The 26797-nt window shown below is 59.4% G+C and overlaps 2 protein-coding genes across 2 annotated transcripts in view; one reads left to right on the forward strand and one right to left on the reverse strand.

Annotated features, from left to right (window-relative positions):
• FRMD1 (FERM domain containing 1) lies at window positions 1–24156 on the forward strand. Its single transcript, XM_075554205.1, has 13 exons — window positions 1–11; window positions 6260–6382; window positions 10602–10704; window positions 14584–14674; window positions 17404–17483; window positions 18246–18322; window positions 18525–18711; window positions 19335–19490; window positions 21040–21105; window positions 21784–21958; window positions 22668–22895; window positions 23331–23419; window positions 23935–24156. Exons 1-13 carry the CDS (start codon window positions 1–3, stop codon window positions 24154–24156), a joined length of 1608 nt encoding a protein of 535 aa, XP_075410320.1.
• Window positions 24157–25483: 1327 nt separating this feature from the next.
• KIF25 (kinesin family member 25) overlaps window positions 25484–26797 on the reverse strand; it is a 47626-nt gene continuing 46312 nt past the window's right edge. The window contains exon 16 of the mRNA XM_075554206.1: window positions 25484–25542. Within this exon, the coding sequence (XP_075410321.1) occupies window positions 25484–25542 (59 nt within the window). The remainder of the gene's footprint in view (window positions 25543–26797) is intronic.

Consider the following 26797-nt stretch of genomic DNA (forward strand, 5'->3'; position numbering starts at 1 on the left):
ATGAGCAGGAGGTAAGGGAAGAGGGGCATGGGGGTTGGGGAAGGCCCGGGAGTGGAGAGAGGTGAGTGGACACTCAGGAAGGACTTGGGGAGCATGGGTGGTCTCTGGGAGACTCACGGAGGATGCAGGCAGGAGCTTTGGCAGGGGCGCCCAGCAGCGATGCCCACTTTGGGGAGTGGTCACGATTCCAGGGAAGCAGTCCTGTAACGCTGTGGCTGTGGCTGTGAGGTGCCGTCCAGTGGGCTCTGACGCACCACAGGGCAACCCTGTGCACCACAGAGCAGCGCAGAGCCCGGGCCTGCACCAGCTTCACAGTGGTTCTTGTCTGGGCCCATCACTGCAGTCACTGTGCCAGTCCATCTCATCCATGGCCTGCCTCAGGTGCCTCCCTTCCACTGGGGCGAGCACAGCTGCATGCTGACTCACGGCGGCCCCACTGGACAGCGCAGAGCTGCCCCTCGGGACATCCTGCATCCAGTCTGCACAGAGGCGGACTGCCACACACTCCTGCTGAGAAGTTGGGGTCTCACTGACTCCTTACCAGCCAAGGGCTTGGCCACCTCTCCCCCAGGAGCCTGCCCTTAACGGGAAAGGCTGAGGGCTTGGCTGGAAAGCAGCATCCTTGGGGGCCCTGACAGCGCATGGCCAGCATCTGACTGCACAGCAGCATCCATTTCTGCACCTGGTCAGTCCCAGGGGGGCTCTTTGAACCGCTAGCCATTGTCTGGGAAGTTCTTCCCCCTCTACCATGCCACCCCCCACCCTGGCCAGCACACACAGGGAGTACCGCCTGTCCCCACCCCCTCCCCGGAAGTGCTGGCTTGGGTCTGAGAATTCCATCTCTGTTCGGCATCCCCTCCAAGTTCAGAGCCTGGTTCTGAGAAGCCCAACCCCCTCTAGATGTGCTGGGCCTTAGGGACCCCCTCAGTCCCCGCTCCAGATGTCTGTAAGCTCCCCCGCTGCTCCCGTACATAGTATCAAGTGCCTGCACACTGGCCAAGAAGCCCCCAGGCCCAGGCCTTTGTCCCCTTGGTATCCAAACAGCAGCGCCTCTCCTACTGCAGGCTGAGCTCGGGAAATGGGGGTGGGGTGGGGGAGTGTCTGGGCCTTGCACCGGATGGGCGAATGCCCCCTCTCACAGTTGGAGATGGGTGGGAGGTGGGGAGAAGGAGAGGGGAGGGGCGGCGCCCGCCAATCCCCTGAGAGAACTGTCACCTGGGTTGGGCGCCTCCCAGGGTGCGGGCCAGAGGCTGCTCAGCTGCGGAGCGTCCCAGCGTCTGTCCCTCCGACCCAGCGTCAGTCACGAAGGCCAGGAGGTGAGCGCTTGCGTGAACTCGCGGGGCAAAAGGGTGTGTCCGCCAGGAAGGGGCGCGCCCCGGAGGGCGGGACAGGTGAGCGCCGGGGTCGGGGGCGCTTGTGTCCGTGGTGGGGGAAACGCCAAGAAGATTCACCCCGCGCTTGCCGTTTCCCAATGGGACGGCCCTGCCCGTCCAGTCTGCTCACCTTCAGGGTCCTGGGTGCTCGGGACACTAGAGCCCCTCCCCACCCGCTGGTGCCTGGAGGGTCCGTTTCACCGGGTGTGCATCTGGGGGCAGGGCACATCCCACCTGGGGCCTCACCTGGCCTGGGGCCTCACCAATGAGTCGCTGCACACCGTCCCAGCTGTTTGTGAGGCCTCAGGCCTTGGGGGCGCTGCCCACGCTGGCTCAGAGGGCTGCTGTACTCTTCCTGTGCCAGTGGAGGATGGGGGGGGGGAGGGGGACAGGGAGCAGGAAGTGGGCGTCTGACGTGTGAGCGTGCACACGTGTGTGAAGTGTTTGTGGGTATGTGGGGGTTGGTACAGGTGTCCTTGGGAGGTGGAAGGGTAGGGGTGTGTGAGGTGTGACTAAGAGCAGTATATGAATGTGAGTGTGTTACTATGAGCAGTAGGTGTGTGTTTGCATGTGAGGTGTGTATTTGTGTGGCTGTTTGTGTGAGGCATGTGGGTAGGTGTGGTTTGAGTGTGAGGCAGGTGAGTGGGGATTGTGACTGCGTAGGTGTGTATTTTAGTGTGTGAATATGACTGAAGTCTGTGTGATAATGTGAGTGTGTGTAAGTGTGCACTCTTTCCCCCACCGCCCATCAGAGGCAGGCAGTGAGCCCTGGGTGGCCGCTGACCATTGCTGACTCTGCAGCACCTGCTGACCTCCTCCATGGCCTGCCCAGCAAATTCCCGAAGGTAGAGGAGGGAGGACTTGGTGGGACCAGGCCTCAGGCAGAGGCCCAGTAGGTGCCAGGGAACCAGGTGTGCACAGGTGAGACAGCCAGATTATTTGACATCCGGAGCCCCCACCCCACCTTCCTCCCAGGTGCTGAGGTGTGTCCAAAGACTGGGGAAGCTTGGTGAATTGCTCATTACCAAGGATTAGCAAGAAGCGCCAGGAAGCCCACCCTTGTTGCCTGGCAATTGGGCCCTGCATTCCCTTTCTGTGGACCTCCCTGGATGCCTGGGCATTGCAGACCCTCTGGGACCCCATGAACTCTGCTTTAGGGGAAGGTTAAAGGAGGCAGGAGCTGGGATGGCCCGTGGGCATCTTGAAAGCCCTAGGCTGTGGCTGGGGGTGGGGGGTTCTTTCCAGCATACAGAGGAGGTAGACCCCCCCCCCCCAGAGGCCTCTTGGATCTTGGCTTGGTGGGGGTGGGGGTGGGGTTTGCACTTGGGGGAGGGTCACCTGGCTACCAGGTCAGAGCATGGCTGTGGTTGGGAGGGTTTGTGACGTGTTGCATGCTGACCAGGCAGGTCAGTGCAACCAGGGCTGACCCCAGGACGTGGAACAGGGCTTACACTGCTGGCCTCCAGCGGGCTTGGTCCCAAGGGCGGAGGTGATTGGGCGGGGCCAGGGCTTCGCCTTTGGGATAGAACAATGCCCACTTTATCTGAAGTTTCAAAAGCAGGTTCTTTGTGTGGCTGGCAATCTTTCAGCTAAAACCTGTCAGGTGTCTTTGAGGTTTCAGCGTCCCAGCGGGGATCCCACTGCCCTTCCTCCCCAGGGAGGGACCAGGACGTGTCAGACGTGTGCATTCCCCTTGGGGAGGGGTCCCGGGGCGGGGATGCCCCTACCCCTTCCTGCCCTGCTGCTCAGATTATACCTCCAGCCACAGTGGGTTTATCAGGGCAGGTCAGCCTGGCTGCAGTAGGGGTGGAGGTGGGGTGGCCAGCCTGGGGCTGAGTCCCCAGCAGATGTCCCTCCTTGCCCGCCCAGCCTCACCTGGGCTCTGCTCTGAAGGAGAATAAGTACAGGGAGTACCCCCAGCGGCTCCTGGGTGTCTCCAGGCCCCTCCACCCTTACCTCCTGCTGTGCTAGCAGAGCAAAGGGCCTGGACAGCCACTCTCAGTCCTGCAGTGGCTCCCAGGGATGCCCCACTCGAGGGGTCTCACTGGGTGACCAGGTCATTGCAAAATCCAGGCACTTCTTAGACCCCCTTTGGGGGTCGAATGACCCTTTCACAGGGCTTACCCGATTCATAACAGAAGCAAAATTACAGTGATGAAGTAGCAACAAAAATAATCTTATGGTTGGGGGGGGGGCACCATCACATGAGGAACTGTATTAAAGGGCCATGGCATTAGGAAGGTTGAGAACCACTGGCTTAGAAGCTGAGCACTGGTCCTGGAGGCCCTGATGTGTGTGTGTGTGTGTGTGTGTGTGTGTGTGTGTGTGTGTGTGTGTGTGCAGGTGGGCAGAGGGCATTGGCCTGCTCCCCTTGAAGGGGTCCTGCCCTAAGCATCCCCTTCCCCCTAGGGGGTCTCAACATGGAACACTACTTCCCCCTGAGGGGTTCCCCTCCCAGAACACCTCTTTCCCCTGAGGGTAGATCTGCCCCTGTGGGTTTCTGAGACCCTCCAGGACAGGGTGGCTTGGCCCCTCCCTCTAGGTTTCCAAAGCTGTAACTACATGGGAGCATAAGTCTTGCCTTTCACAAGCCCCCCCCCCCACCCCACCCCACCCGCCATCTCCCTTCCTCTCAGCCTGGCCAGCTCATGAGGTGATGGGCAGAGGGGTTGGTCAGGCCCCCCTAGTCATCTGAATGGCAGCTTTAGAGTCTTCTGCAGCAGACTTGCCGGCGACACTGGATCAGCTCAGACTCACAGTGGTGGCGTGTGGATTCTGACTCACCAGGGCCCTGTGTCACAGGTGTCCCCAAACTGTCCACATGGACTGGAGCCAACAGCCTTACCTTTGATCCCAAGATCCAGCTTGTGGGTTTGAACTGCGGACTATGTGGTTTGTAGGCCAAGTCTAGCTCCCAGCACCCCCAGGGCCCCTGGAAAATGGACTAGGTCCATCTTTATGTTCCCATCTTTACTTGACCACATCCAGGGAGGGCCACCGAGTCCTGGCTGCATAGTGGTTACATATTGGGCCACAATCCTCAAAGTCAGTGGTGAGAAATTACCTGCTGCCCCTTGGGCGAAAGATGAGTCTTTCTACTCCGGTAAAGAGTAACAGAAGCCCCCAGGGGTGGTCCGGCCCTGTCCTCTAGGGTATGTGCCAGTCAGCAGGGCCATGCTCACAGGCAAGGCTTCCTCTTTTACTACTAGGGGCACGGGTCAGAGGTCTCCTGTGGGAGGTGATGGGGGAAAGGCAGCGTGGCCAGGGTCCGACCCATTGAGTCCCTGCCTCCCTGTGAATTCCAGGGAGGGCCTTGATCTGGAATGCAGCGCTCCCAGGCGGGAATTCCAGGAATCCCGCCCGCCTAGGGTGGACGACAGGGGAAAGTCCTCCCGAGCTGAGAAGGAGTTAGCTGGGCGGAGCCTCCGCCGCAGCCCAGCCCCGCCCCACCCCTGCCCCTGTGGAAGCGCTGGGTGCCTGCCCACCGAGTGCCCGCCCACCCGGTGGCTGCGGACCTGGTTGAGCAGGGTCCTGCCTGTCGGGACCCTCTTCCTTGGGGGCTGGAGGACCAGTGGGACCGTTGGCGATCGGTCCCGGTGACCCACAAGGCCCCTGCTCCTGATTCTGCTGGACCGCCTGACCTCACTGGGCTCGCCCAGGCAAGTCCCCCACCCTCGGTTTTCTCACCTGTAGAATGAGGGTGCTGTGGGTGGGCGTGGCAAGTGAACACCTGTCCTGTCTCAGGGGTTGTGGGAGCACCCCTCAGGCGGCACCATATCTCCCTGGGAGAAGACCCATGTAGAATCGGGGTCCCTTAGAGGGGACCTGTGTAAGAGTCGGGGTCCTCAGGCAACAAGTGGGTTACCTGTGTAAGAAGTGGGGTCCCAGCTTGAGAGGAGGCCCCAAGCCAAACCCTAATCTTCATCCTAGCCCAAACTCCACTCCTCCCCCTGGGGCAGACCCCCACCTTGAAGCTGCTCCCAACTCTAGGTCCAGCTTGCCAGGCCCAGGCTGGCTCCAGCCATGGTCCAATTCCTGTCCTGCTGGGCGCTACTTTTCCCTCACCCCTGGCTCCACCACACATCCTGTCCCCTGAGTCTTGGTGGCCTTGCAGGGACCAGGTTCTGTGTGTGCTCCTAGTGGGGGTATGGAGGGGGCTGGAAGGGAGTAGAGTGTCCAGGTGTCACCACATAGGGGGTACTTTAAAAAAACTGCTGTGTTGGGAGACAGGTGGGTGGAGGGAAGCTGTCCCCCTGGCCTAGGGCTTACCAGCCCTCAGACAGTGGCCAGATGCTCACACACCTCCACAGGGGAGACTCTCAGAAACCCCACAGCCCTTCCTCAAGCTTCTGTCCAGGTCCCAGAGCTCTGTGTGCATGTGACTGCGTGTGTGTGTTTATGTGTGCCTGTGTGTGTCTGTGTGACTGGTGTGTGTCTATGTGTATATGTGTGTTTATGTGTGCCTATGTGTGTATTTATGTGTGACTGTGTGTTTATGTGTGTACCTATGTGTGTTTATGTGTGTATTTATATGGGACTCTGTATGTGTGTGTCGGGGGAGTGCTTTGCCAGGCGCCAGCACCCTGAGCGTGTGCCTTGTGGTGGCCGGGTACCGGCTCAGACTCAGGGCAGCCCCACAGGCAGCTGAGAACGCTGGGGAGTCATGGTGTGTCACCCTTGTTTGTGACAACAAACCGCCATGCCCTGGGTTTCCAGGCCCGGGTCCTCCCTGGAGCTCTGTCCCCGACCGCCGAGCCAGCAGCACAGCCACGGCTGCTTCTGAGGGGGAGCTCTGGCTGATGCACCCCATCTGCCCCCACCATAGGCACTTGCATTGGCATCATTCCTCAGGGCGGTGTGGATGCCTCTTTCCTGCTGCCCTTCAGGGCTGACACAGCGACCCCGGGAGCCCGTGTGGAGCTGCTGACCACGCGGGCGCAGGATGAGACTGTCTACTCCCATGAGGGTGACAGCTCGGAAACCCACGGGCCGTCCCCTGTGCCACGCAGGTTAGCACATTGACCAGGAACTGCCACAAGTTCAGGCTGGGTTCCGAAGGGGACGTGGAACCAGCGATATCATTGCCGATGTCAGAGAACACCAGAAAGATGTTTACTTGCTTCACTGATTATGCAAAGGCATTCTATGTGGACCATAGTAAACAATGGATAACCTTGAGAAGAATGGGAATTCCAGAACTCATTCAAAACTTGTTTAGGGATCAAGAAGCAGTTCTCAAACAGAATAAGGGTGTACAGCATGGCTGTATGCATCAGGAAAGGTGTGCATCAGGGTTGTACCCTCTCAGCATACTTATTCCATCTGTCTGCTGAGCAAATCATCAGAGAAGCTGGATAATATAAAGAAGAGTGTGGCGTCAGGATCAGAGGAAGGCTTATTGGCCACCTGCCATAAAGCACACAACCTTGCTTGCTGGAAGTGAGGAGGACCCGAAGCACTTGCTGATGAAGATCAAGGACGGTGGTCTTCACATGGATGACAACGCCGTGTAAGAAAGACCCAAACCCTCACACCTGGACCAATAGGAGACATGGAGAAAAGGGTGAAGCTGTCAAGGCAGGATTTTGTCGTGCTTGGATCCACAGCCAATGCTCATGGAAGCAGCAGTCTGGCGGTCAAAAGAAGTATTGCATTAGGTAGATCTGCAGCCCACACCTCTGACGAGCATTGACGAGCAAGGCTGCTGCTTTGAGGACTAAGGTGCACCTGACTTAAGCCCAATGGTATTTTCCAGTAAGCATTACAAGTGAAAGCTAGACATGGAATCGGGGAGACTAATGAAGAATCGATGCATTTGAATCGTGGTGCTGGAGGAGAATATCGAAAGTACCATGGACTGCTGAAAGGACACACTGATCTGTCCTGGAAGAAGTAAGGCCAGAGTGCTCCTTAGAGGCAAGGGTGGCAAGACTTCATCTTACATACTGTGTTAGTCCAGGTAGACTAGATAAACAAATCCAGGGAGACTCATGTGTGTAAGAGATAACTTTATCTCAAAAAGCAATTGCATATTCAGAAAACATCCTAGTCCAATCCAGATCAAGTCCATAGGTCTGACATTAGCCTGTATGTCTGATACCAGTCTATAAAGTCCTCTTCAGACTCATGCAGCACATGCAATGATGCCGAATGCAGGAAGATCACCAGCCACTGGGTGGAAAGTCTTGTGGCTCCAGTGGTGGTAGAAGCATCTCAACACTGGCGTGGCTCTCTACATGGCTCTTCCATCTCCAGGGCTCTGGTTCTATCAGCGTAGCTCCATTGTGGCATGTCAACAGGAATGTCTTCTAGGGAGTGAGTGTATCTGACCTCCAGTGAGCAATTTATCTCCCGTATGCCTCCAAATGAGGTCATTAAGCTTCGACCTGATTGACAGACTGGACTCCACCCCTTCACAAACTGACAGGAGAGATGTCACTGGCACACATCCTTTGGACTGGTTGTCAGGCGAGACCAGTCCGTGGAGAAGGGCGTCGTGTTTGGTCAAGTGGAAGGGTGATGAAGAGGAGGGTCCTTGATGAGCTGGGTGGACACAGTGGCTGAAGCCACGGCTCAGGCATCAGAACATCTGTAAGGGCAGTGCCAGAGTGGGCAGTGTTTTGTTCTGAGGGTAGGAGCCCCAACTCCATGGCACCTGACCATGACAGTCATGTGATGCAGGTTAAAGTCTGAATTGGTTGACTTTGTGTTCTTGGTAACACTCCATCCCACCTCTGCAAGACAAACGCTTTGAGCTTACAGAAATGATTGCACTGAGGATAAAATGGGACCCACTGTAGTGACTGAGCCCTGGGGAGAGAGCAGGGAGCGGGTCACCAGGGTCTCAGGGTGAAGACCTGCTGAGCAGGCTGCTGCAGGGTCCCGGACAAGGCAGGAAAGAGGCCTGGCCAGCAGCCTCCAACAGTCAGCCAAGGAAACCCTGCGAAGGGCAGCCGCTCTGAGGGTCATCTCGCGACCATTGGGCTGCCAGGGGGAGCGGGTCCCTCTTGGGTGAGGACGGCCCGCCTCTTTCTCAGGGCTCTACCTGCGCAGCTTCTCCCCCTTTAACCCCACCTGGCCCGTCTCCTCCTCCCTGGGGGTGTCCACCTGAGATGAGCTGGGACTTAGCCCTGCCTCTTCCCCCAGCTGGTTCCTCAGGCTGTTTCTCCCCGCCCCCTTTCTGGAGGGGGAGGGTCCTTGAGAGTTGATTTAGCCCCGCCCCTCTGAAAGGTGCTGGTCATGTGGGAGAAGGTAGGTGATCCCCTGCAGACCCCAGTCCAGTCCCCCCAGGTGGCACCTCCCAGGTCCCCACCCTCCTGGTAGCTTTGGAGCAGATGGCTGCCCATGCAGCTGCTCAAAGGTTGTCCCGGTCAGAGTCCCTCAGGCAGGCAAGGGAGCGTGTCGTCCAGGGCCCCACACCCAAGGCCTGCAGTGGGCGGTTCGGCTGCTGGTCAGTCGTGCAGAAGGCAGCCACCACACAACCCAAGGTGGGGCACGTCCATCTCCCTATGAAGCTGCGACCCCGCCTGCTGGCACCCAACTTCTTCCCCAGCCCCCTACCCCCAGCAGCAAGCTTCTCCCACTGTCTCCCAGCAGCAGGGTCCTCTGGGGACATTGCACAGTGTGGCCTCATCCTCTCTACTGGCTTTCCTGTCTGAGACCCCTCTCTTCCTATCAGCTGGGATTCCCCGCTGGCTTGGGGGACCCACTTTTCCCCACAGCTGGCCTCTGGGAAGCTCTCCAGAGACCCCAGTGCTCCCCTGTCCTGGCTACCCAGGGGAGAGGCGGGGCTGAGCCCAAGCTGCCCCTGCAAACAGCCGCTGAAGACCCTGTCTCTGCAGGCTCTGTGTGAGTTGGGGACAGTCCCTGCTGCCCCTGCTGTCTGCTCAGAAGGTGAGGGCAGGTGCTCGCTGCTGAGAACAACAGCTTTGACCTGTGGCTTTCGGGAGGGGGCCGTGGGATGAAGTGGTGATGCCCCACCCTGCTGGGCTGCCTAGGAGACTGTGTCCAACCCAGGAATGTAGCTGGACCCACTCCTGGCCCTGGAGCCCAACCACGGGGGTGAGAAAGGGCTGCCCCCCCCATTCCTTACTGGAGCTGCGTGGGCACATTTCCCAGGGACACCCATTTCCCAGAAGGAAAGCTGAGGCACAGAGTTGACTGGCCACGGGCCTGGCAGGTGGCCCTCCACAGCAAATCCCACACCCCCTTGCTTGCTGTGTCCGTGCACCTGGACACACGTGCACGTGGACCTGGCTTTGAACTAATACCATGCCCACCCGTGAGACTCTATAGGACCAAGTAGACTTACCCCTGTGGGACTGGACACTAAATCCTCCCGGAGCACACAGCCGCGTCTTTCCCCCAGGAGTGCTGCAGCTCCGGGTCTAACCCTCTGCACCACCAGGGCTCTCTTGGATGTGTGCAGGTGGGGCTGCTTTGTGGGGGCCTGAGGGCACCTGAGGATGTGGTGGGAGAGCAGTGACCCGGCCATCAGGATCAGTCACTGGGCGCCTGGGAACACAGGCACTGCATCCTATGGCTGGTGTCCGAGGTCCCCTGGAGCAGCCCTCCCACAGATAAAGGGGCCACTACACGCACGGTCTAGCTCCAGGTCAGCAGTGAACCCTCTCAGCAGGTGGGACAGCAGGGTGGAGGGTGGGAAGCGCTCTCTCCATGGTACCTTGTACTCCACCTTTGTCTCGCCTTGTCCCCACTGACTGCGGAGGCCAGCTGGGTCCTGCTCAGCCAGTATCCCTGGTCCGGAACCGGAGAAAGAGAGCCCCCGGCCTAATGACACCACCCCTCCGCTGCCCTGCATCACACTGCTTGTCCCTGTCACCCCTGCAGCTGCTGCATGTCCTTGTCACCCCTGCAGCTGCTGCATGTCCCCACCACCCCTGCATGACACTGCGTGTCCCTGTCACCACTGCAGCTGCTGCATGTCCTTGTCACCCCTGTAGCTGCTGCATGTCCCGACCACCCCACATGACACTGTGTGTCCCTGTCACCCCAGCAGCGCACTGAGAGCAGCTCTGTGCTGCCCAGCCTGCCAGGCCTCTCACACTTCCATCTGTCCATCAGTCGATGCAGCTGCCCAGGGGGCAAACCTGAGGCCATAAAGCCATGCTGGGCATCAGGCTGACACTACTCTGCCCTCAGGCTCTCGGGAAGCGCTGTCTCTCTGGGTTCCATGACCCCCACCCAACCTGGACACTGTCTCCACAGGGGGATGGCCGGCACCCCGAGCCCTGATGTGGAGACGGTCTCCCAGCTGCGCAACGTCCTGGTGGTGCTGCCCACGCAGGAGACACTGCGGTTGGCCGTGGAGGTGAGAGGGGGGAGGGCCTTGGGGCAAGAGAGGGAAGTGATGGGGTGAGAGAGGTGCATGAGGGGGCTGGAGTGAGTGAAGAGGCTTAGTGGGAGTCTCTCCCGATAACATGGCCAAAGTCCATGAGATGAATGTTGCCGTCCTCGCTCCTAAGGCACATTTGTACTTCCTCCAAGATGGATTAATCCTTTTCAATCTACTGTCAAAACCAAGTCAAGCCAACTCTCAGCCAGCTCACAGCAACCCTACAGGCCAGGAGAGAGCTGCCCCTGTGAGTTTCCCAGACCGACTGGTTCTTGGAGTAGAAAACCTCTACTTTCTTCCAAGGAGCAGCTGGTGGTTTTGAACTGCCGACCGTGAGAAACAGCCAATTTCTATCCACCATGTCACCGCACGCCATATCCTCAGCAAGCACGGTCATTCAAACACATTGTCTGTGGTTTCCTGGGTCTCTGTCTAGCTGTCACGAGCATATGAAGCTGCTGGAAACACCGGAACTCGGGTTAGGTGCTTCCTTGTCCCCCAAGTGACAGCTTGGCTTTTTGACAACCCTCCCTGTGCAGCAGACCTGACCAACGCCATGCCGTGAGATTTCTGGACTGCTGCTTCCGTGGGAGTTGGTTGTAGACCCAGGTTAAATGAGATCACATGAGATCATGACGTCATCTACTCATCCAATTGTGAGGACCACGGTTTCGTGTACAGTGAGCTGTGATCCATTCTGAAGGCTGCAGTCCTTCCGCTTCATCAGCAAGTGCTCCCAGGCTCCTCCCTGTCAGCACGAGAGGCTGCGTCATCTGCATGCTGCAGGCTGTTCACGAGACCTCGTGGTGCCGCGTTCCTCTTCATCAATCCAGTTTCTGTGGTGATCGGCTAAGCGTACAGATGGAACCAGCAGGGCGAGAGGAGACAGCCCTGGTGCACACCTTCCCTGATGTAAACCTTGCTGTAATCCCTCGTTCTGTCCAAATAACGCCTCTGGGTCTGTGTACAGTGACGTGTTCTGGAATTTCCATTCTTCTCAGTGCTATCCGTGGTTAGTGGGATCCACAGTCAATGAAACACAGGTAAACATTTCTCCGGTAGTCTCGACTTTCAGCCTAGATCCCCCTGACAGCAGCAGTGCTATCCCTTGTCCCACAGCCTCATCGTAATCTGTCTTGAGTTTCTGGCAGTTTTCTTTCTACATATTGGTTGCCACTGTTTGTTTGTTTGTTTGTTCATTATCTTCAGCAGAATGTTCTTTGCTTTCAATACTAGTGATAGTGCTCAGTACTCTCCATGTTCTTTTGGGTCACCTTTCTTTGGAATGGGCACAGGTATGGATTTCATCCAGCTAGGTGGCCAGGTAACCGTCTTCCGATGAGTGCTTCCAGTGCTTCGTCAGCTGTGGAAACACACCCGAGTGACATCCCATTAATTCTCCGACTGTCTTTTTGCGAGTGGCTGCAGTGGGGCGTGGGCGTCTTTCTTCCGTGCCTCCGGTTCTTGGTCACGCGCTGCCTCTCCACACGGTTGCTTGCTGACCAGTTCTTCTGGGCACAGAGTTGTGCGTATTCCTTCCATCTTCTTTGCATGCTTCCTGTGCCGTTCAACGTTTCCACATAGGATCTTTCAGTATTGCGACTTGAGGCTTGGGTTTTTCTCCTTGGTTCTTTTCTGCTTGAGAAACGCAGAGTGAGTTCTCAGCCCTTCGGGTTTCCTAACTCCAGGGCTGTGAACATTTCATCACGCTCTTTCTTTACAAGACTCTATCTTCTTGCGCTGTCTTTGAAATCCACCAGCTCTTCGATGCCACCCTTTCTCCCATGTCCTCGAGCTGCACCATGAGAGCAGGCTGCAGGGTCTCTTCTGACGTCCACTCTGATCTTCTTTCCTGGCTTTTTAAGGACCTTTGGCTTTCTCCATGAATCCTGGTCTTGGTGTCTCCTACGGCTCAGCAGGCCCTCTGTCCTTGGTGTCACCTTCCTCGGGTCACATTTGTTCTTGGGGACATGTCTGGATTCGGTGGGGTCGGCTTGGGGTTGGATTTTGGTTCTCGTGGACTTGTCTCCACCATTTTCTTCAACTTCAACTCGAGCTTGCCTTCGAGCAGTTGATAGTCTGCCCCACAGTCTGCCCCAGTTTTTTTTTGTTCGCTGATAATGGAGCTTCTCCACCATCTCTTCCCACAGACGGGGTCCATTTGATTCCTGTGCGTGACACTTGATGAGGTCACTATGTACAGTCACTGTTTGTGTGCTCAAAAAAAGATATTTGCTGATCTTACAAAATCCTCTCGTGTGTTCTACAGCTTTATTTCTATCACCAAAGCCATGTTTTCTAACAACCGATCCTTTCTGTTCACTTCCAACTTCCACATTCTCACTGCCGGTCCTGAATCCGTCACCGTGGCGTGTTTGATCAGTTTCCGACTGAAGAAGCTGGGGTTCAATTGGCTGGTCGCCGGCGTTAGCGGTTGGGGTGCAAGTGAAGCACTGGCTGAGTCCACCAGCCTTCCTTGTGACCGGCCCCAGGACAGGTAGCACTGTGTTCAAGCCGGCCCTGGACTCTAATTTCTGAGGGTACATTCAGCACAATCCCCTCTTAAGGTGTCTTTATCCCTTCCTGTGTAGTAAAGCCTAGGACTGCCTGCTCAGAATGGCCACAGCTAGTCTAGTACTGCATTTGTGATGACTTCCAATTTTCCTACATTCATACTTCATACGTTCCACGTTCCAATGGTGTTTGCCACTCTTTCTTCTCCTTGAGAGTCAGGCCCCATCGGCAAATAAGGGGCCCAAAGGTTTACTCTGTCCACCTCATTAAGGTCGACTCCACCCTGAGCAGGGCAGCTCTTCCCCGTCGATCGTGGCTGCTTCTGAGCTGCAGGCTTGTCACCTGCACTCTCCCACTGCTGCTCACAGGGTTTCCGCTGCTCATTTTTCAGAAGCGGGACCCTCTTCCTTCTTCGTAGTCTTAGTCTGGAAGCCCCTTTGAAGCCCGTCACCATGGGTGTCCCTGCTGGCATTTGAAACACCGGGGCAGAGTTTCCAGCCCCACAGCCCCGTGAACCCTGGCACAGTGAGACAGGCTGACTGACCAATGAGCGGTGGTGGCGGGCTGGCCCTAGAGAGGCTCCATTGTAAGGATGAATGTGTCAGCCTCCTCATGGACCAGGCTGACCTGCTGGACTCATCGGCCTGCTGCCTCCTGGACCAGGCTGGAGCTCCCTCAAGATGGGCAATGTGGTGGTCACGTCCCGCGGAGTGGCCTCTCATCCGCCTCAGGCCCCCGCTGCGAGCCACTGTGGTGATGTCCGTGGGTTCCCCAGGTTCCCTGCACTCAGTGGGGGTCCTGCTGAGGAGGGAGGGGCATGGGTGGGGTAACCAAGGGCCCCTGCCCACTGACTGCCACCATCTACTTGGCTGGTTGGCACTTGGAGTCTGAGGGATGGAGTGGACGCTTTAGCTGTACCTAAGTGCCCGCAATCCCCTCACTGGTCCTGGCCATGGGGAGAGACCACTTGTCAATGGCTTGGTGTCTTTTTTAGTCCCGCCCCCTGTGGGATACTGTGTGGCCCTGGGAGGGAGGGGTACAGTGCTGACCCTCATGGCCAGGCCACTCCTTGCCTGAGTCCTTGCCTCACTTTTAGACGCAGCCTGGCCTGAGCAGGGGCTGAGGAGGCCGTCGGGGCTGGGGTGCCCTGCACACCCACGAGGTCTGGGGAAATCGCAGCAGCTGACACCACGCCCTACCTGCCCGGCCAGGGTCAGGAACGGTTCCCAGCCCCTCAGGCACACTCGGGCAGAGTGGCTATGCTGCCAGGTCTCAGTGGCCAACTTGGTGGGGGCCAGCTGGGCAGGGCCACCTGCTGACGCCCTGCTGCCTCCCTCTCAGGTGAAAGCCACGGGCCAGGAGCTCCTCCAGCAGGTGTGTGACCTGAAGAGCATGCGAGAAGCCCCCCTCTTCGGCCTCAGCGTGGTTAGAGGTGAGCACCCCACCACCCGTGTCTGTGCCATCCTTCCTGGGGGCGGGGAGCCACACACCCAGGGTCAGAGATCCAGGTCCCAACACACACCCAGAGTCCTCGCTGTGCACACACACATTCACACAGGCACACATATGCATCCATACACATGCACAGACACACACACCCCTAAGCACACTCATCTTCCAAAATTCACCCACACTCACACGTGCACACACACACGGACTCCCATCTCATACACACACATGCATGTGCACACACAGCCACACCCGCACACATCCTACACGCACACTCTTAAGAGTTGGGGGTGACCTCAGGTGTCCCCTCAGGTCCTTGGGAGAAATGGCTGTGCCGGGCTCGGCCCCTGGGGGTCCGTGGGTCATTGCTCAGGTCTCTGGCAGTGTCTTTTGTCTGAGTGCCTCTCATCTGGGGTCTGTTCCAGCTCCCGCGTGGGTGGGGGCTGAGGAGCACAAGCCCTGCCTACTGAGCATTTCCCACTGGCTGGTGGCCTTGGGGGGCACTGACCTAGCTGACCCCACTGGGGCTGTAGCCCTGGATCCCCGAGGACTATGGAGGGTCACTGGGGGTCGGGAGATGGGGACCCCAATACCCAGCTCTAAGCCTGGCCAGTTGAGTGGACACAGAGGCCACCAAGGGAGTTCCGCCAGCCCCCGGGCCCCAGGCCTGTGTGCAGGAGGTAGGTCAGGCTTGGGTCCCGAGTGTCACTGAGGGGACCCAGCTGCTGTCAGATGCCCCCTGGCACCTCTGCTCTGAGCGCACAGCTGTTGTGAGGGGCCATCAGAGAAGCAGGGCCGTGTGGACTGGGTTGTCTCTTCACTGGTCCCTTGTGGGTGCAGAGGACCCCACAGCTCTTGCCTGTGTGGACCCTCTGTTTCCCCCTTTTGCACCCCCACCCCGAGCCACCACCCAGTGGCCTAGTCACTGAGTCAGGAGTGTCCGGTAGGACAGCCAGTCCCAGGGCCAACAGGGCTGGTTTGGGGGGACAGATTGGCAGCCAGTTCTCTGGTCACCCTCAGGTGTACTTGAAGCTTGGCCCTATGGTTAGCAGCTTCTTGCACTGCCCGGGGTGGGGGAGGGAGGTTGAGAACAGGGGACCTCCTGAGTGAGGGTGAGCAGGGCTGATCCCTGAGGGCGTGTGTGTGTGTGTGTGTGTGTGTGTGTGTGTGATGCTGGCTGGGTTGTGTGGCCCCATGTGAGAGGGTGAGTGCAGGGCTCAGTGACAGGTCATCAGTGACCCTAACAACCAGTCACCTAATAGCAGAGAGAGGCCCTAAGGGACCTCATGGAGCTTGGTGTGCAGCCTCCCCCCCCCCCCCCACCATCCACTGTCCTGCCAGCACCCCCTCGTCCCCGTGCAAACACAGTGGCTCTTTCCTTGCAGTGAGGCCTCGCGGGGAGCACAGAGCTTGGCCTTGGGTCAGCCCGACATCAGTCCACCCTGTTGACCTTGGCTGGAGGCGCCAGCAGACCTTTCTTGGGCCTCTCGGTTCCCCAGGGGAGGTGGCTTCTCATGGGCCCAGCCAGGGTAGACTTGACCCTCCCTGCCTGGGGTGACCGGGCAGTTGAATTCCTGGCTGGGGCGTCTCATTAAATCTGGAACACAGGCCGGATTCCCGAGTGCAGAGGAGGACTGGGGACAGTCCACTATGTGGAGGTGGTCAGGCAGGCCGTGCCCCCCTCTAGCCTGCTGGCCGCTGCTGCACTCTGAGAGGTCAGAGGCCCAGCCTTGCTGTTGGCAGCGATTGCGTTGGAAACAACCCAGCCACATTCTCTGGGTGGGTGTCCCTGAGGTGGCCTGGTGGTCACAGAGGCAGAGGACAGGGCGTGTCCCCTTCAGATGAGGGGGGACAGGGTCTGGGGCCCCTCATCTGCCTCAAGCTAAGGCCGAGTCCACCCAGCTCAGGGAGCTCAGATCACGCGCCTTCAGTCACAGGAAGGACATGCAAGCCGGTCTCTCATTCTCTCCGTGGATGGCTCCTCGGGGAGGTGCTGTGGGGACAGCCCCCGGGTTGGCAGTTCAAATCCACCAGCTGCTCCTCAGGAGAGAGATGAGGCTGCCTGCTCCCGTTGTGGTTGGCAGCCTTACCCCTGAGTCGGAATCGGCCTGGTGGCAACAGGTGTGGCTTGGTCTGGTCACGCCCCTGGCCTCACTGGTAGGAGCCCTGGTGGCATACGGTTGCACGTCAGGCTGCTGATAGCAAGGGCAGCAGTTTGAAACCACCAGCGCTGCTCCCAGGGAGAAAGAGAAGGCTCCTACTCCCATAAAGAGTGTCCATCTCAGAAACCCACAGGGACAGTCCCCCTGTCCTGCCGGGCCCCTGTGCATTGTCACTGACTCAAGGACAGTGAGTGTGGCTTGGCAGAAGCAGCAGAGGTGAAAGGGGAGAGGGTTGTGGGTGGGTACCTCTGATGTCTCCATCTGTGACCTCCACACAGTAGCTCTACACTGCGGGATCCCTCGTGGCTGCCACCTTGGCCCTGGGTTCCTGCTACAGAGCCCACTTAGGAGTACCAGGCAGTGGGCTTCGGCAGATCGCTGCGGCCGTCTGAGACCACAGAGTCGCTGACAATAAAGTATTGCGCCAGTAGACCACAAGGAGCCCTGGTGGCCCTGTGAGTTAGGCTTTGGTCTGCTGACAGAAAGGCTGGCAGTTCAAACCCACCAGTCACTGCCCGGGGGTCCAAGAACCACGCTCTCCCTCCTGCAGACAATGAATATGTCTTCATGGACTTGACTCAGAAGCTTAGCAAATACTTCACCAAGGACTGGAAGAAGGAGGCCTACAAGGTAGGTGTGACGTTGTGGGCTTCGGTGGTTAGGGGAGAAAGGGGGTGTTGGAGGGGGCGGGGTGTCTTGCTGGAGGTGGCGCCTTCGCGCTGGGGCCTAAGTGTTGGCTGCTTGCTGCCAGGCGGGTTGTCCAGCCCCCAGCCACCCCCCAGCCACTGGGCAGGAGAGGTGGGGCTGTCAGCTCCCGCACAATTGGCAGCCTGTGGACCCCTGTGGAGGAGCCCTGGTGGCCCAGTGGGTTAAGGGCTGGGTTGCCAACTGCAAGGTTGTCAGTTTGAAACCACCAGCTGCTCTGAGAGAAGACCAGGCTTTCTACTCTTGTGAAGATTTCCAGTCTCAGAAACCCACAAGGGCAGTTCTACCCTGGCCTGAGGGTCGCTGTGAGTCGGCACTGACCTGATGGCAGTGAGCCTGGTCTTGGTTTGGAAACCCCTGTGGGGCAGAGCACCTCTGGAGAAGTGCTCAGGCGCTAGCCCAAAGGTGGGCAGGTTCCTCAGCTGTGGGAGAGACCCCCAGAGAAGCCCTTGCCTGGAGGGTCGCCCTGAAGCGAAGTCCACTGCACCTGAGGGCTGGGTGGTGTCACATGGAGGCCTGGCCTTCAGGCAGTACTCGGTCAGGACAGTGAGAGTCCTGAGCTGGGAGGTGGCATTTAGGGCTGAGCCTCCTTGGTCTAGAGTCTAGCTGCACCCACTCCCCGGGGTCCTGTCCCCCCGGCCTGGCCCTGCTCAGCGGCCTGTTTCCCACCCCCGTCTGTGCCAGCAGAGTGGTGAGCCTCGCCGGGCCCCCTTTGTCACCTTCCTCAGGGTGCAGTACTATGTGGAGAACGGGAGGGTGATCAGGTAAGACCGACCGGCCCCCTCAGGGACATGCTGCAAAGACAAAAGTCTGCCTGGCCAGGCCCCCCTCTTGAAAGACCCATGGCTGGCTGGCTCGTTTGGGGGGGCTGACATGCGTACAGACCATGTGTCCTCACGCAGCGGCCTGTGTTCCTGGGTGGGTTCTTAGGCAGGAGGGTGTGGGCTAAGCCTCCTGCCCCCACAGCGACCGGACAGCGCGGCACCTGTACTACCGACACCTGCGGGAGCGCGTTCTGCGCTCCGAGTGCCCACACCGGGAGGAGCGCTACTTCCTGCTGGCCGGGCTGGCCCTGCAGGCTGAGCTGGGCCGCCACCGCGAGGCCGCACACACCGGCCGCTACTTTCAGCCACACGCCTACTTCCCGCCGTGGGTGAGACCTCACTGCCCCGGGCAGGAGGGGGGCCAAACTGGTGGAGAAGTGGGGCCAACCCCAGGGCAAGAGGTGGACCGACCTGGGAGAGGAAGGGGTGCTGAACCAGGGCAGGAGGGGGCCAGCCCCCGTGGAAGAAGAGGACTAACTCCAAGGCCCCGCTAGGTCCCTGGGAGGAGACACGGGGCATGGGGGACATTCAAGATCTGCATGACATCCCGGTCCCTGCTCCATGACAGCTGGAGGGCTCATCCTCCCAGCTCTTGCCCCCATGGAGATGTGTCCTGGCTCCCCCCATACCCAGGGGACCCTCACTACCCACCCCAGAAAGGTGTGTCCCCAAGGTCCCCACCTCCCCATTACCATGACAGAATGTATGCCCCGGGCCCCATCCCCAGGCTGCATCTTCCCGGCCCCACAAGGTCCAGTCCCCACTTTCCCACCCCCACAAAGCTGTCTCCCCCTCCCCCAGCCCCACAGAGAGCTGTACCTCTCTGTGCCCCCAAGGACATGGCTCTGTCACTAGGCCATATTCCCGGACCCCCCATCCCCCAAGGCTAACTGAATGGGCAGGCTGGCCCACTTGAAGGCCAGAGGAGGGTGACTGACCGGTCCCTCCACAGATCCTGGCCAAGTGGGGCATCGAGTTTGTGCTGCGGCACGTGCCGGCCGTGCACAAGGAGCACCGGGGCCTGACGCCACGGGAGGCCGAGCTGCGCTTCATCCAGGAGGCCTGCTGCCTGGACGATGTCCCTGTCCACTTCTTCCGGCTGCACAAGGTCGCCCATCGTAGGGTCTGGGTGGGGCTCAGGGCCCTCCACTTCCCCCAGTGGGGGACACTGAGCTGGCCAGGGCCACCCCACTAGGAGCCTGTTTAGACCAAGTCTAGGAGACCTGAGCACAGGCGCCAGGCTCCGGGGTCAGGCGGCCAGGTGCTGATGGAGGGGCCCGGCTCAGGACTGGGTCCCTGCTAAGGGGAGTGGGGGGCTGCCTCCCAAGGGGCTGAGAAGGCCTTCCTCACATGCAGGGTGCAGGAGGAGACTGAAGCCCCAGGGCGGGAGTGCCTGTGACCCTTGGGGGTACCTGTGCATGTGCCTCTGTGTACATGTGTGTGTGCGAACATGTGTGAATGTGCCTGTGTGCATATGTGTGTGAGCATGTATGTGCATGTGTGTGCACGTGTGCTAGTGTGTGTGTGCCTGGCAGTGGAGTATGCACACGTGTGAATGTGCGCCTATGTACACATGGGAGTGAGTATACACGTCTGAGGCAAGCCTCTGTGCACATGGTGAGCGCATACTCATGTCCGTCTGTGCACAGGTATGTGTGTGTGTGTGCACATGGAGTGAGGGTATGTGTGAGCATGTTCCTATGTGCATATGTGTGTTATAAGGCAGGCATGTGTGCACATGAGTGTCCCTCTGTATGTACATGTCTATATATGTCTGCACATGGAATATATACACGTGTAAATGCACCTATGTGCATGTGTGAGTGTGCATGCATCTCTCTGTGCACACTTGTGTATGAGGCAAGCATGTGTGTCTGTGAGTTGTGCATGTGCCTCTGTTGCACATGCATGCCTTTGTGAACAGGTGTGTGGGTATGCATTCCTGTGTGTGGGTGGAGGTGAGTGTGCACACGTGTCTTCCTGTGTGCCTATGGGGTGAATATGTGTGTGTGTGCCTGTGTGCACGTGGGGGCAAATGCATGTGCATGTGCATCTATGTGAGTGTGGCTGTGTGGGCTTGGTGAGCAGAGTGGGTTACGAGGTGGGTGCTGGGCCCCAACGGCTCCTGCCTGGAGAACTGGCCTGGTGGGTGCTCCCGCTCCCACTGGGACCCTAGGCCAGGGCGCCGTGTCCAATGTGATGCAGACACTTGTACACTGCCTCGGTGGGGTGGTGGGGTAGTCCACTCCACTTCCTGAGATGCAGCCCTTAATCAGTGACCACCCCCCTCCCAGAGCGGCGGCCTCTAAATGGCGGCCCTGACCTCTGGCCCCCGGCAGGAAGTCCCTGGCAGGGGTCTTGACCTTATGTGTTCTAGCCTGGGTTATGTGGCCTGGGACACTGGGTGGTAGTCTGGCCCTGCAGCAGCCCCTGACTCAGGACGAAAGTGCCCATCTGTAAGGACCAGGCTTCAGGTTTCCTACAGCATCCCCTCCCCAGGGAGGGGCCCTTGAGAAACTGGGATATTGGTGTCAGGTCCCCTGGGTGCTGGCAGATGGAGTTCAAGTGGGGCCCTCAATAGCCATGAAGACCCTGGGGCTCAGCCCACGACCCCACATATACCTGCATGACCCCTCATCTCCACTCTACACTCATAGGACAAGAAGGAAGCTCCGCCCACGATCGTGCTGGGCCTGACCCTTAAGGGGGTGCACATCTACCAGGTGAGCGGCTGCCCAACAGACACCTCGCCCTCCTCCCCCAGTCCTGATCCTGAGTGCACCCCCCCTCTCCCATCTTCTCAGGAGGTGAACCGCGTCAGGCAGCTGCTGCATGACCTGCCTTGGTCTTGTGTGGACAAGCTGGCCTTCCTGGTGGGTGTCCCTGAAGCTCGGTCACAGACAGCACCTATCACCCAGACACACCATTCCCGTATGGGACCCTGGTGGGAACAAGGCACCCAAAGGTGGTAGGGCTGAGTCTCCCAGAGGTGCCTAGGAGCAAAGGCCTGTCAGTCAGCTTCCCAAGGGCACGGTCTCGGGAGCAGTTCTTCCACCCATGGACCCAGGATTGGCAGGGTCCAGCACTGACCCGGGGCTGCGGGCCTGACCCTGGTGTTCCCCACCCCCCTGTGCCTGGGGGGAGCCCTGCCTAAAAAGGGTCCTCCCCTCAGGCGTGAACCCAGCTGCCCTTGGGCGCACCCCATGGGTGTTGGGGGCACCGCGGCCTGCAGGGTTCCAGTGGCTGGTTTGGGGAGGGGCTCCCCAGGCCTTTCTTCTGAGGTTCCCCAGCAGGCACTCCAACCTCCAGCCTGCCCATCTGCACCGCTAGGCAGACTGGGCACTTGTGCCCCCTCACGGTTCCAGGGCTGACCAGGGCTCCTGTGCCTCCTCTCCCTCCAGGGGAAGAAGTTCGAGATCCAGCGGGCCGGGCTGCCCTCAGCCCAGAAGCTAGTCTATTACACGGGCTGCCCGCTGCGCTCCCGGCACCTGCTGCTTCTGCTCAGCAACAGCCACCGGCTCCACCTGCGCGTGCAGCCAGTGCTCCAGCAGCTGCGGCAGCTCCAGGAGGCCGAAGGTGGGCATTCGAGAGTGCGCAGTCAGGGGCTAGGGGCCGGCGCGGTCATGGCCTCCTGGCTCTGTGTGGAGCAGGGCTGTGAGGTGGGGGGTGTTATAGGGTGGACTGCCCCCAATTCTTCAGACTGTGCTCGGGAGCCCCTGCACGTAGGACTGTGTGCGCCTGTATGTGTGATGTGAACATGTGTGTGTGTGCACACTGTGTCTGGGGTGTGGTAGCATGTCGATGTATTTGCATGTTATTTATGTAGCTTGTGTGTTTGTGGTGGATGTGGTATGTAACGTGTGTATAATGTATTAGGTGTGTAGTGAGTAGGGTGTGTAATGTGTAGTATAGATATAGTGTATTGCAGCGTGTAAATGCTTTTTTGTGCACGTTGTGTGCAGTGTATTGTTTGGTGTGTAACACGTGTATGCTGTAGTGTGTGGTGTGTATCGTGTGGTGTATTGTATACCGTATTCTATGGTGTGTATAGTGTTATGTGTGTGATATGTAAATGTGTATGCAAACACATTGTGTGTGTGTGGGGTGTGTGTGTGTGTGTGTGTGTGTGTGTGTGTCTTGGAGCACCGTGGCCGCTCCCAAGTGCTCCCTGCAGCTCAGGGTGGTTGAGAGCAGCTGACAGGAGCCCCGGGAGCAGCTCCTTGTGTTTGGGGACCTCTCTTCCCTGTCCCCACATCACATCCAGTTCTCTGTGCTGCCCATGCAGAAAAGAAGCATTATTGTGAGTCCTACATCAGCGATGGGCTGGAGCTGGATGGGCGCCTGGTCCCCCGGCCCTCGCAGGGCAGCACTGGCAGCGGGGACAGTGGGCATTCTGCTGACAGCCACACCAGCTCCCACCCATCCAGCGCTGAGGCCGATGCCTACCACATGCTCAAGGAGATGTCCGTAGACGAGCCCTTCTTGGCAGGTGACGCCCCAGCCCCTAGGGATGGTAAGTAGGTAATGGAGGGGGGGAGGGGGGAAGGGAAAAGACTGGGAGTCAGATTTAAGAGAAGGCGGGAGGGTGGTCCAAGAAAGGGGCAGGGCAGGCCAAGGGGAGATGGTGTGATCTCAGGCATCTGTCAGGCTGGGCACGGGATCCAGACATGGCCAGGATCTGGGGGCTCAGACCTATGAGGAAGGGGCTGCCCTCACTGGGGAGACCCCAGAGCCAGCTTCTGGGACTATGGTCTAGTGGTCCCCAGTCTTTCGGGTAGGGGGCAGTGGGCTCTGGTAGGGAGCCTCTACTGTAGATGCCGGGAAAGATAGGTTGGGGGTGGAGGGGGCTGTCCCTGAGGGTGTAGGGGTGCCTTCAGGGTAGGTGGCTGTTCCCCACACCCACCCTGCCTCTGGTTGGCCACTTTCTCACTGCCCTACCCCGTGACAGACATACCAGCTTGCAGCCAGGAACCCCACGCAGTGGCGCGAATCACGCTGGTCAAGATGAGGGGCGAGAACACCCAGGCCCTGCGCCAGGTACAGAGCGGAGCACAGCCAGCCCTCCTGGCCTGCCAGCCCTCTGGGCAACACTGCAGCATGGCTCTGTGAGGCCAGGATGGTCCCCCAGAGGTTTTCCTAGCATGATCCCTGAAGTCCATGGGGAGGTGGGATTGCCCTGTGGTGGTACCCAGAGAGAGGCAGCCAGGAGAAGGATGTATGGCTCCAGCAGCCCCTGGGGGGCATGGGTGGGCCTTCAGGAAGCACCCAGGGGAGCCCTGCAGATCCCTGTCCCTACCCCCTGCGCACGGAGTCTCTGCCCACGGGAGGGGGCAGGCTCTCATGGTACAGACTGGCTGGGGGCATAGGCCCTGCAGGCGGGTACGAGCGGGTCAGGGCCAGTGGCTAAGGGTTATGTGAGTGACAGAATTGAGGGCCAATCTTTGGCAGTGGACGTGGGGCTGGGGCTGGGAGCGGTTTGGAGCGGTGGGTGAGGGCAGGGGTGGGGGGTAGTTTGGGAATGGTGGGTGTCTCATCCCCTCCTGTGCCCGCAGATCACAGCGGCCCAAGCCCAGGGCCTGATGGAGCTGCACAGCCAGAGCCAGAATGACATGGGGAATGGGGCCCCGACAGGCTCATCTGCACACCACTGCCCCTCCAGCCACACCTGGGGGGACCCCGGGCAGGTCCCGTCTGTGCTCCCGGGCAGGCGAGGGCCGCAATGCCTGTCCCTGGACCTTGCTGAGGAAGGCCAGCTAGAGGAGTGTGTGGTGTAGCAGGACTGATAGATTCCCACAGGGAGCGCGGACCTGGACAGAGGCGGAGCCCGGCCCCAACCATCCGCTCGTCCTGCTTCTTCGTGTGGGTCAGGACACTGAAGAGGACCCTGGGGACCTCCGAGCTCCTGGAGAGACATCTCAGGGAGCTAACCTAGTAGCACCCTGACCCCTGGAGCATCCAGAGGGGCTGCACCTGTATGCCCACACATTGGCATAATGGCTCTGTGCCCCAGCATTGGGCCCTTGGACCCCCAAACTGCCGGCAGGCCCCAGGGGTCCCAGATCCGGCTATGGTGCCTGTGGGGAGATGGCTGCCTGGCCTGTGACATAATCCGCACCTGCCCCTCAGGGGACCCAGGGCCTGGGGTTGAGTCCATTCTCTGGTTTAGGAACCAGGCCAGGACCCTCCCCTACCTCCACTCCAAATACTCAGCATGGAAGAGCTGGGTGGGCCACGGAGGATCAGCCCTAGGGTGAGGGGTGGGTTGAGTCTGTGCTGCATCGTGTCCCCAGTGGCCCAGGTACCCCACAGATCAGCCTGTGTCCAGAGTGGGGTACATGTGACATGGAAGGCAAGGGGGTCCCTTCCGTGTCGGGCCACATCCCATGGGGTGCCCAGTCTGGTTCCCCCAAGCCCCTCCGGTGGCCCTGGCAGCATGGGGGCAGGGGCTGGGAGAAGCAGGTGGGACTTGGAGGTCTCAGGGTGGACCCCGCTGGGCGAGGACTGGAGCGCATATCAGGTGCGCTCCTTCTGGGGCACAGTAGCTGATGCCACACCTGCTGACTGGCTCCCAGTGCTGCCTGGCCCTGGGCCAGGCTGGTGCCTCTGTCCTTTGAACCCAAAACATAAAACCCCCGAACGCGTGGCCTGGGATTCCGACTCTGCATCGACCCTGGTAACAGCGCGGAGTCCCCTGGGGGCTTGGGGCCCCACCTTCAGGGAAGCAGTCAGCCCCACCTTTCGAGGTGCCACCGCCTCTCCAAGAACTCATCCTGCGCAGCGAGGGTTAAGCTAGCGCCCAGGAGGAGCCCCCAGACCCGCACTACCCTCGTGGTGACGAAGCTGCCAGGCCGGCGAGGGCTGAGGTCCAGGAGCTCTGTGCGGCCAGTACTGGGCACTAGGTGGTCAGACTGGCCAGTGTGGGAAGCAGGCCTCCCAGGGGGGTGGCCAGGCAGGGTTGCCTTGGCTTCTTCTGGTGAGAAGGGGGCATTTCGGGTCCACAGATACCCACACGCACACTCACCAGCGGACACGCAAGCATAGATGCACTCGTGCCCACAGACCCTAATTCAGTGCACGCTGAGCCTGCTCCCGGGGGAGGGGTCAGGCTGTCGGGGGCGTGGCCTCCACCCAGACCACCAGGACACGCCCCGAGCTGACGCCTTTGGGGGCGGGACCGGGATGGGGATGGAGTCAGCCACAGATCCCTCAGGCTTACCCTGTCGGTGGGGATGGGGGCAGGTGCCCCTGCGCACCTGTGGCCACTCTGCCGGACTCAGAGACCAGTTTTCATAGACTGTTACTGTCCCCACCTGAGTTAGGCGGCTCATTTCCGTGGGGTTGCAGTGAGATGCCTTCTTGGTGAACCCAGGGTCCCCTAGAACTTCTGGGGCAGAGGAAGCCACCGTGGCCCCGCCCCCTTCCGCCTACGCCCAGAGGAAAAACTAGCGGAGACCCAACCACAGGAAAAGGGTCCGGCTGCTGGGTCAGGACAGGAAGGAGGTGGAGGGTCTGTGGGAACCGGGAGACCCAGCCCCCTTCCGCACAGATGGGAACATTTCCGGGAAAGGTTCTCCCGGGAGAGGTCGGATTCTGCAGACATGCTGTGTGGCCCCCACCCTCCCAGGGCTCACAGGACACCCCAGTGTTGGGACAGCTGGGTGGCTGCCCTGGCTGGGGGAGGGGCGGCCTGACCGCTGGGGACCTCGAGGCCCCAGAAGCTCTAAATCTTTACAGGCTCCTTTCCTTCCAGCGACCTGCCCCTCCTGGTGAGCATGGCCCCTCGTCGTCCGTCTCTGGAGGAGAACAGCTCTCAGGAGGCTGGGCAGCCTATGGCACGACGCTGGGGAGGTGGCCCTGCCGGAGCAGGCTGCGATGCCTGGGACCTTGGGGCCACACTGTATAATCCTCTGGGCCACCAGGAGCTCCCATCCCACGGGGACGGAGTGGCACTGCCCCAGGGACCCTGTATGGAAGTGTTAGGTAGCTTAGCCTAGAGAATTGGGAAGTCCATTTACGCATGCCCAGGAGAGCCAGCAAAAGACAAAAGCTGGATTTTCCCGCCGGTGGGCTTGGATGGGCGTTACACCTGGAGCAGCCCACCTGGGCAGGGTGATTGCAATGGGATCGACCTGGGGTTGTTCACCACACCTCCCCCGGGAACCCTTAAAAGGCTGGGACCTGAAGGGAGAGGGGCTCTTGTGCTGGTCTTGCTTGGGTGGTCTGGTCGTCTTCGTGGGAGGGGAGAGATCCTTGCGTGTCCCGGAGCAGTCTCTGCCAGGCCACATGGTCAAAGGAATCCTATGGGTGCCGCGTAAAACCTGATGCTTCTTTGAACTTTCATTAAATTCACTTGGATCACGAGCCTGGCTTCGGCATGAAATCTTTCTCGCGTGGAGCCAAGGACCGAGGCTGAGA

Source organism: Tenrec ecaudatus, chromosome 7 (genome assembly GCF_050624435.1).
Source record: "Tenrec ecaudatus isolate mTenEca1 chromosome 7, mTenEca1.hap1, whole genome shotgun sequence".
Classification (NCBI taxonomy): Eukaryota; Metazoa; Chordata; class Mammalia; order Afrosoricida; family Tenrecidae; genus Tenrec; species Tenrec ecaudatus.

Coding starts and splice junctions, on each gene's coding strand:
- FRMD1 (XM_075554205.1), top strand. Junction 18,323..18,524: donor GAGAACGGGAGGGTGATCAG/GTAAGACCGACC, acceptor CTGCCCCCACAG/CGACCGGACAGCGCGGCACC. Junction 22,896..23,330: donor CGCCCCAGCCCCTAGGGATG/GTAAGTAGGTAA, acceptor ACCCCGTGACAG/ACATACCAGCTTGCAGCCAG.